This window comes from Corapipo altera, unplaced genomic scaffold (genome assembly GCF_003945725.1).
Source record: "Corapipo altera isolate COAL_440 unplaced genomic scaffold, ASM394572v1 44, whole genome shotgun sequence".
NCBI classification, from domain to species: domain Eukaryota; kingdom Metazoa; phylum Chordata; class Aves; order Passeriformes; family Pipridae; genus Corapipo; species Corapipo altera.
In genome coordinates, this window is record NW_020884880.1 from 12459081 (window position 1) to 12469102 (window position 10022).

General features: G+C 48.4%; 1 protein-coding gene and 1 long non-coding RNA gene across 2 annotated transcripts; both read right to left on the minus strand.

The window, feature by feature from the left end:
* Positions 1 to 1746: 1746 nt before the first annotated feature.
* Positions 1747 to 4881, minus strand: HOXA9 (homeobox A9). The gene is made up of 2 exons (XM_027639233.1): positions 4307 to 4881; positions 1747 to 3157 (listed from the first exon to the last, which is right to left on the minus strand). Exons 1-2 carry the CDS (start codon positions 4842 to 4844, stop codon positions 2919 to 2921), a joined length of 777 nt encoding a protein of 258 aa, XP_027495034.1. The 5' UTR covers positions 4845 to 4881; the 3' UTR covers positions 1747 to 2918.
* A 1937-nt stretch (positions 4882 to 6818) lies between these two features.
* Positions 6819 to 9906, minus strand: LOC113945252. The gene is made up of 3 exons (XR_003527015.1): positions 9754 to 9906; positions 8900 to 9063; positions 6819 to 7756 (listed from the first exon to the last, which is right to left on the minus strand). It is a non-coding gene; the product is annotated as an uncharacterized LOC113945252 (long non-coding RNA).
* Between the last annotated feature and the right edge of the window lie 116 nt (positions 9907 to 10022).

The window sequence follows — 10022 nt, forward strand, 5'->3', positions numbered from 1 at the left end:
TATGTCCACCTCCCAGCCTGGATTTAAGCAGGGGAAGGCCAATAAAAGGTTGTTATTTCCGCTCTCCCGCTTTATCTAAAACAGCCAGACAAAACAAATGAAAAGGCTTTTGTAGAAAATCTTAATTGTGGCTGGACAGTTGTAAACTCATTAAGAGCCGAATTCCAGACAGTTTGCAGACCCGTCATTTATTACACACTCTTAATGCTGATTCTTTGAAGTTGCCTCTGTCTGCAACAACAGAGGGCGTCCCAGCATCCCCAAATACTGGCTCGGGGATCAATTAGAGGGTTTTTTGTGTGTGTGCGCACCAGAACGAGCTCTTTTTTGCTAATTAGAACTCATCAAATCTTATGTCGGGTTTCTTTCTTTTTTTCTTTTTTCTTTTTTTTTTTTTCCCCCAGGTAAAGACGAAAGATTTTTTTTTTTTTCATCCCGCAGTTCTGCACATCTGTAAACTTCTTACCGGCTCCCTAAGTTTTGTCTTTAGCCCTGCAGCGTTTTACACCCCATAAACGGTTACAGCAGTCATTTTCTTTTATTGCACTGTAGTATGGCTCTGAATTTTCCTAACAACAACTTCTGCCAAGACCATAAGCATGTCCCGTCTTATTTTGCTTTAAATACATGCATATATGTAAGGGTACCTCCGTAAAACAAGAAGGATTTTATTATTATTCGGCATATTTGCAAACAACGGTCAGTGTGGTGCAGAGCTGTGCTGCGATTCGTGTTATGGAGAATATCTACTCTGAGCAGTAAGATGTCCGCCCAAAACATCGGTAAATTTCAGCAAGCTCACAGACTACGCTATTTTCTTTTGTTGCTGAGCTTGGTTTGGCTTGGGGCGGCGGGGGAAGGGTAGATGAAATGAGGAGGGGGTGTATGGAAGTCTTCGACTCAGAAAAAAAACAGCTTTCTGTTTTTAAAAATAAATCCTGTTTTGTCTTCTCTGCTCTAGACTGTTGCCAGCCCACCTATTTCCTTCGGCTAAATCAGCGAGTAAAATTGACACCATAAATTCTACCATAATTGTCAGTAAAATTTTATCTGTATCTATATCTATCTATAAATACATATATAATCTGAGGAGATACTAAAATGCAACGGGTTGGTTTTATTTGCCACGGGGCATTTAAACGGGTAAAAAAAAATCCCAAAAGTGAAGGTAAGGGAAGGAAAAAAGTGAGTGACGTTTGAAATAACATATTTTGCATGGGAAATTGTCTCTAGAAGGGAATATAAAATTAATAACGCCCTTGTAAGGCGATCTTTCTCACGGTTTGTGGAAGCACATTTAGTGCTGGACATTTTCTGGTGGAGGCTAATTAACTGTCTCAGCTTAAATGTCGCTGTCTGAGCTGATTTACATTATGGTCCGCACTAAAGAACGTTTCGGACATTTTGGTTTGGTCCTAATTCCACCGCTCCGCCGGCGAATTTACTAAATCGGCGTTAGATCAGGACCGTGCGCCGCGCACGTCCAAAAGCACCAGTTTACCAAAATCACATCCGGGAGGGAGGAAGAAATGCCCCCCCTCAGAGAAGCTATGGCATTTAGGACCTGAATCTGCCCGTTTAGAACAAAAGTAAGCCCGAATTTCCATCACCTGGGGGCTGCGTTTATAGAACCGTAGGTTTGCCTTGGCTCAGAAATAATACCACTCCTCGCCTCCACAGCCGCGCTAGCCCTGCCATGTCTGCTGGAAGACCCCCTCCTTAATAATGTTAAAACATCACAAAATATAAAAGAATCAATATATTTTATTTGGCAAAAAGTTAAATATCATTTCAACACAACGATTTGGTCAGTAGGCCATGAGGTAACTATTTCAAAATAGACAGTGTACGTTCTTCATCAACATAAATTCCCAGACTTATTTTTTTAATTGATACAAATTTACAATAACCAAATGTAGTTTTTTATAATGTATAATTTATTATCAATAAAATTAACCTTCATTACAATAACCATCAAATAATTCGATTAAAATTCAAACGTAAACCATAGGTAGTTACCCTTTTCACATATACGTATAGCTCCGAAATCTGCTAACTGCTCACTGGTGCAAAAACAATATTTAAGCTAGTCTGTTTACTTACTTTTTTAATATATAGATTATATATACAACCGACAAAGACAGTACTATATATATATCAACTGTGCATACTAAAATGACTTGTTTCATATTTTGAGAACCGTAATTCCCAGACATTCCGGACGAACTTTTTTTTCTACTTTTTTTTTTTTTTTTTTGCGTTGGGATATATATAATATATATATTTTACAATCAAAGGTTAACTGTCTAATTATACAGAAAAGACTTAATACACTACAGAGCTATACTCTATGCAATGTTTATAATAAACAACCTGAGTTCAAATTGAATTCTAGCTTACACCATTACATCCGGTACAGCACCCAAGCACATAAATTGAGTCACAAACATAATTACCACAATAAAACACAGTGTTCAAGTATTAGAGCAGAGATCTCTCTGCCGCGCAAAGAGCGAATAAAATTAACTACGTAGGCTAAACTATACAGTCCGTAAATAGTTGTGCATTATGAAAAGGTAGTTTTTTTCTTTTTTTTTTCTTTCAATAAGTGAAGAAACAGGTAGATTTATACAAGCCAGTTAAACAGCCTTTTCGTGCTAATGCCCCCTTTTTCTTTCCTATTAGAAAATTAGAAGTCTTACTGTACCTCTCCTGGCACTCTGGCCTCTGTGACAATCACTGTACAATCATAATCAGAATTTGCCAAGGGAAAAAAAATGAGGCCTGGACCCAGACGCATTGCATGGCAGGGCTCGAGGGGAGGATTTCTCTTTTTTTTTTTGTTTGGTTTGGTTTTAACTTTTTCTTTTTTTTTTTTTTTTATTTTATGCATTTTTAATTTAACTCATGTGGTTCCATCATTCATCCTTTGCTCGATCTTTGTTGATTTTCTTCATTTTCATCCTCCTGTTCTGAAACCAGATTTTCACTTGTCTCTCAGTTAAATTGAGGAGTCTGGCAACCTCATATCTACGGTCCCTAGTGAGATACATATTGAACAGAAACTCCTTCTCCAATTCCAGCGTCTGATGCTTGGTGTAAGGGCATCGCTTTTTCCTGGTGGACCTTGCGTGGAGCCAGTTTGCAGCTGGATTATCTACAACGAAAACAAGAGAAGTTCAGGCTGAGGGGGAGGGGGGGGGGTTGAGGGAGGGGTCTGGGAAGGCAATCCACGCAGAAACTGCCGATTAAGTGTCCCGGTGTTCGTGTTTAGGACGTGGCTCTCCTTTCCCGAGGCACAGAGGACCGTGAGGCACAATGGACTCCAAAATACAGACACATGGAGAGGTCACACGCAACCACACGCTGCAAAGCCCCGTTGCCCCCGCCTTCCCTCGCCTTTTTTATTGTTTCTGGAATACAATTTTAAAATAATTTCTTCTCCCTCCTCTGTCCCTCTCTCTCTCCCCCTCTGTGATAGCTCCCTACCTCCTTCCTGGCCTCCCCACCCCCCCCACCCCCCTTTAAACTGCCAGCACGGGGAGTGACCAGCCAGACTAATATGTCATCGAAATTGTTTCACTTTTTTATTTCCATCTTCTCCCGTGTCATGCCTGGCAAGACCCCGGAAGCTGGAGAGTCAGTCTACAACTGGCATAATTAAACCCTCGCCCTCTTAGGACCCTTATTCGCACGGCGTTAATCGCGATAGTAATCCCGAGGCGCTTTGCCACCAGTTTCGCAGCCCTGGGAGCATCCAGCCTGGGGTTTTCCACAGAGGAGTCGAAGGGGGGAGGGGGGAAATCAAGTCAACGGCGGGGGGTTTCTGCTCTCACACCATCAATAGCCGCCCCGGCCTGAGAGCCGTCTCAAAAAAGATCAGATTCACATTCAATGCTTTCTAGGCACACTGTCCCCGGCGTCTGCCCACGCCTGGGAGCGCGGCGAGGCAGGGTGATGTGAGCACGTCCCGAGGAGTTTGCTGGGGTGGCTGGAGCAGGAGTGGGCGGCTATTGCATTTCTCTCTCTCTCTCTCTTTTTTTTTTTTTTTAATCTTTGTTCAAGTTGCAGTTGTAGAGTGGGTTTTTGTTTTCCTTTCAGCCTGGAAAGCCAGAGCCGTCCTAGATCCCGTTCGAGCCTGAGAAAGGCAGCGCTGGCTTTTGCAGATGGCAGGCTCGGGCGAGCTGGCGCAGCGGCGGCAGCAGCAGCGGCCGGTGCTCGGCCACGTAATTAGCCCCAGCGCCTCGATACCTCCCCGCGGCCAGCGCAGCGCCCTGAAGTCCATTACCCTCGCAGTCCCACTTACTTGGATCGATCTGCGGTTTCTCTCCGTTTGCCTCACTTTCTCCATTGCTTTCAGAGAATGCGCCTTCGTGGCTTTGCTTATCCCTATCAACTGGAGGAGAACCACAAGCATAATCAGAGAGAGACAAAGTGTGAGTGTCAAACGTGGTACAGTCAGCCCTCCTGGCCGCCAGCGGTTCAGGTTTAATGCCGTAATGCCTGCTGGTAGGTAACCCGGGGAAAGACAAGGAGCCCGGCACAGGCTCAAGCCACGAACGCATGTACCTGCCGTCGGGCGGTGCCACGGGCGCCTGGTGGTGCGCGTAGGGGTGGTAGACGGCGGGGGCGCCGGCGGGGTGCGCGGGGCTCCAGGGAGGGCCGAAGACGGGCGCCTTGGGCTGGAAGCTGCAGGGGGCCAGCTCGGGGTGCTCGGCCAGCGCCGCCGGCCGCGGCGGCGGCCCCAGCGGGGCGGGGGCGTAGCGGGGCGCCGCCAGCTCGTCCCCCTCCGGCACCAGGAAGGAGTCCACGTAGTAATTGCTGAGGGTCCCGGGAGCCGACATGGCGGGCGGGCGGGCGCGGCGGACCCGCCGCGGTTCGGGGCTGCGGGTTTCACGTAACAACTTGGTGCTGGCGGGGAAGTAGAGTCAGTAATAAGTTGGGGGCAGCGCGGGCGCCCATTGGCTGCGCCGGTCACGTGGCGAGGGAGCAGAACAATAAAGTATAAATCAGTCCGCGGGCTATTAATGGGTCAGTGTTTTCCAGCCATAATTTTTATAGCGAGGCCATATGTTTTTATGCAAAGGGATATTTGAGTTATACGGTGGGGTTTGTTTTAATTGCGGCCAACTGAGATTAAAAGATCAGATTCCGTATTACAGCCCCCCTTCTCTCTTTCTCTCTCTCTCTCCCCTCTCTCTCTTTATTTTTTCGTTTAAGCGGACTATTTTATATCATAATTAATCATCCCATCAGTGGGTCGTGTTCCCCGCGAAAAAAAAATCCCACCACCCTTGTGATCGGAGACCTTCACATAAAATGATACAATAACTGAAGCAATAAAAAAAGCAAAATAACAGTTGCGGTATACTGTATTTAAATATACATTTATTATATTTCATAAGGAGTTATTGTTTCGGGAGCCACGGGGTTGTTATTAAGTCAGTAACTATGAGCGCGCTCATTTGCATCGCTGTGTTTCTCAGCAGTAAAAATTTACGAGTGCTTGGAAAGGTTAAATTATACTATTGTGTTTAGTTTGGGAACCCACTGTAAATAATACCGTTCCGTTCGGCTCAGAGCTGGCAGCGGAAAGTCAAATTCAACCTATCCCCTTTCCGAAACCGCGGCGCAGAGCCGGCCCTCCCCGCCCGGCCGGAGGAGAACAGGGGCAGGCGCTGGCTCGTTACTTAGGCTGGCCCGCACCAAACTGCACTTCACCACCCCACCCCGCAGGGCATGGCGCGGCAGTGACCGAAACACCCTCCTCGTCCTCCCCGCCGCGCCTGCCCGACCCTGCCCTTGGACCGGGGACCCCTCGCCAGGCCGGGGAAAGGAGCCGGGGCTGGGCGGCGCGGCGGCGGCCGGAGCGGAGCCGCCGTAGGGACCGGGAGGGAAGGAGCGCGGGCAGAGCCGGGCGGCGATATTTATCACGACGATTAATTCTTCAACTATGCAGGGAAGCAGCGGGGGGAAAGGGGAGAAAAAGCCCCGTCTCCCCGCTGCCGAAAGGCACCCTGCTTCTCCGGGCGGCTATCAAAGGGGCGTTCGCAGTCGGCCGTCCCGCATTCTGATGAATCAAATTTATGTGCAAATATAGTTATTTATTTGCTGGCACCTCCTATGACTGCAAGACACACGCTAGCGGCATCGGAAGCCAAGCGGAGGGTTACAATCCTCCGCAGAAGGAGGGGAGGGTGCGCGGGGGAAAAGTAAGAGGCGGCCAGATCCAAGTCCAGTGTTAGGAATTAAAGTCGTGGCTGAGCGCTTGGCAAACATGCCTGTGACTCCTTGGTTTCTCTCTGGTGGACAATCACGCTGTTTATCCCCGTGGCTGGTGAAGGAGCGCGGTCACCAGGATGCAGGGGGCACAAAAAATCTCCGCGAGAGGCTCAATTTACTCAAAATATCTTTTATTGAAAATAGAGCCCAGCAAATGGTAGGGACGACTGAGTAATAATTAAAATCGCGTGTAAAGACTGTGCATGCGAAAGTGTGGTTCTAATTAGTTTTACATGGCTATGTGGGCTGTCTCTCTCCCTCTCTCTCTCTCTCTCTCTCCTCTCTTCTCTTTCTTTTTCTTTTTATGTCTTCTCAACAGTTTAATCCGAAATCTTACAGAGGTCCTATTTTAACAATGCTCTCTTCCCCATTCAGAATTACAAAGGTCCATAATGAAACTATTATCCCCCATTAGAGTTCAAAAATTACGGAGCAGTTGCAGGACCTCAATAAACAAGGGGCCCGTTATTTTCTAACAATTTAAAAAATGCAAATAAAGCTCTCTGCCTCTTTTTTTTTTTTTTTTTCGGTATTGTATAGACCCTCCGTAATAGAAAAAAATAATTGTATTTCTTTCCTGGAAAGACGGAACTCCACGTCATTCGTATTTATTATTAAGAGTCAGCTGTGGTGAAATGTGATTGTAGAACTTCCTTTTTCCATTCAGAAAAAATAATCTTAGCTGCAGGAGTCCTGGATGTTTATACTCGAATTTGGGTTCTCAACTTCAGCAGCGGGTTTCATTTTTTTGGTTCCTCACCAAAACTAATAGCAAATGAATAACAATAACAGTAGCGTTTAAAAGAACGTGTCTGCATTTTTATTTCCCTGTAAAATTCTGTATTTGTTCACTGCCAGCATCCAAGAGGAAGGACAGGGTGTACAGAAAGCAAGAGGCAAAATCTAGCAAATAATTAGACATTTTTCACGCGGTAACGTTGCTGATAAAAACGCTGGGATATTCTCCTCTCTTTTTTTGTGCGGTTTTAGATCCATTTTCAACCAAAGTGCAGTTTTCAAGCGAGTTACAAAGGCGAGTGGGCTTCGTACAGTTTGTGTTGCAAATACCTTACGGTTTTGGTGACTTACACCTTCGGAGGCAAAAGACCCCCAAGCAGGGCAGAAACAGGCGTTCACGTAAAATTGCTATATGAAACCGGAATTCCCAGGAACGAAGCACTGATGGAGCCATCGTGTCTGAATAAAAATACTCCTCCATCCCGACATAACCGAATTAGCAGAGCTCCCATTCCTCTAGCTCTGACCCCCGGCTGCAACAGGAAGGATCCCATCGGTTTTCAAGCGAGAGACATCTGCAAACTTTGCTTCATTAGCTACGCACCACGGAGGCGCGGAGTATACTCGGGCGCGGGGCAGGAATCCGCGGGCGTTGGCGACCTCTCCTGAACGGGAAGTTCAGGATCGCTTTTCCCCAGGGTTTCCTGCCACTGCAGAGCTCTCTGAACCAGTGGTGCTATGAATGCACGGAGGGGTTTTGGCACAGTGAAGAGAAAAAATGATTCAAAATTAAGGGGAAGCTGTCCAAAGTCAAGATTAGGCGATTCAACTGGGAAGCAAAAGGGCAGAGGCAACAAACGCCATACAGGCACGCACAGTCATAGGCACTGTAAACACACTCCCCGAATGTACACAGCCCCAGAAGATAGCCCGTCAGACTCACAGTGTATGCAGAGACAGACACAAGCACTTAAATTTGGCTGCAATGCAGAGCTCTGCTCCTGCCCCGGCCGGGGACATCTGCTTCTCTAGGGATCGGTCTAGCTAAATTCCGCTATCCAAACTCTTTTGACCCCCTCCAGCCCAACCTGGACTTTCCAAAAAGTTTATAGGTTTTACTATTGTTATTTTTTTAAGGCAAAAATAATCACGACCCCTAAAATCCTAAATAGAAATAAATGCCCAAGGAGTGAGTTTTCGGTCCTTTCCCGCACCCTCCTTTCCTCCACGGAGGGTGCCCGGCTCCGCGGGTGCGCCGGCGCTGGCTGCCGGCGGAGGGCTCGGCGGGAGCCCGCCCCTGGCCCGCGGTTGCGCTGCGGACACAAAAGGCGGCGGCGGCGGCGGCGGCAGCGGGCCCGGAGAGGTCGCTGTTGCCCGTTCCGCCTCCGCGGAGAGACCGCGCCGCAATCGTGATCGTAACCGAGGCCTTGCGGGCCGCGGGGCAGCCGGCGCCCCCGGGCAGCCCCGGCGGAGCGGGCCCGACGGGCTGCGGCACAGAGCCGGCGGAGCCCTGCGACAGGCTCCGGCAGCCACCAGCCACCCCACCGCGGGGGACGAGAGCCGCCGGCGGGGCCGGCACCCCCGCCGCCAGCGGTCCACCCGACCGCGGGCGATGTGCTCCGGGCCCTTGTTTTTGATGACGCGTAGAGCGGGGCCGGCAGATTTGAACTCTCCCCACCCCCTCCCCCAGGCACGCTTTCGGATCTCTTGTTTTTTAATAAATCCAGGCTGAAAAATAAAAACGTCCCCCCACCTCCCCCGACCCCCCGAGCTCGACCCACGCCGAGCGGAATGCAAAACGCACCTGACCTTGAATGCAGCCAACGAGATACATTAAAAACCCGCAAGCAGGCAGGGACTCGCTTAGAAGCTAGCTAACCTTGAAGAACTTGTCAAGCTTCCCCCCTCGGCTGCCGTGTTTATCTGAGGAATCAAAGGAGGCTCCGCTGCAGATGGGAAACAATGGCATTGGGACTTGACGCCTACAGTTCACTTCAGCGCTAAGATTTCTTCGGGCAGAATGGACCCTCGCACCAAGCATACCTGGTGATGATATCAACTGAAGTAATTAAGGCAGTTTCGTGCTGTAGAGAGAAAGGTGGAGCCCCAACAACATGAAACTACCTAAACCACAGAGCAGTTCTCAGGCGCTAATTATTACTTTCCCCATTGCCGTGGTCCTTAACGCAAGGATCCCGCTACGAAAATAAAACCAGAAACGTGACTAAAACATCCCTCTCTCCCTCCCGCCCACCCCGCCGGCTCCCCTCCGCGCCCCCCGGCCAGCCTCGGGTGGGTTAATGAAAACAAGAATAAAATATAATAACAACCACCCACACAAGCGCGCGCGGGCAGCTTTCGCCTTTCCATGCAGATGCAACCGGGAGAAAAAAAAAGGCCGTGCACGACAATGTTACATCATGAAAAGCTAACGGCTCCCAAGAAGCCCTGGTTCAAAGTCTGTCCCCCCCTCCTCCCGGCATACATGTACCCTTGCAAGAAAGCATTAGCTGTCGCTTTTCTTCCAGCCTTCCTTTTGCCTTCCCATTGTGCAAGACTTTGTGCAAGCTAAACATGCATCAAGGACGGGAGGATGCAAAAAAAAAAAAAAAAAAAAAAGGCAGCTGGGTGAAATAAGTTCTTCCACATGCAGCCAGGTAGGGAATAGCCTTGTTTGGAGGGGCCCACTGGCAGGGAGACAAGACCTGGGTCCCCCCCTCCCCATGAGCTCACCTTTACGATTTCTTCTCAGCCCTGAGATAAAGCTAGAATTTTGTCAGCCTCTTCTGGAGTTAAAGATCTCCGCGCACTTGTAGGTGTTCGATTAAGAAAAAAATCGCTTCCCTTCCCTCAAGAAATAGCAATTTGCTTCCTCAGTCTATGCAGCTCCTCAGTCAACTGAAACCACTCGTTCAAGACAGCAACAATCCAGATATACTAGCAAGTCATAAAACTGAACAAAAGCCGACAAACCTTAGAGCACCATCGCTATATGGCCCAGA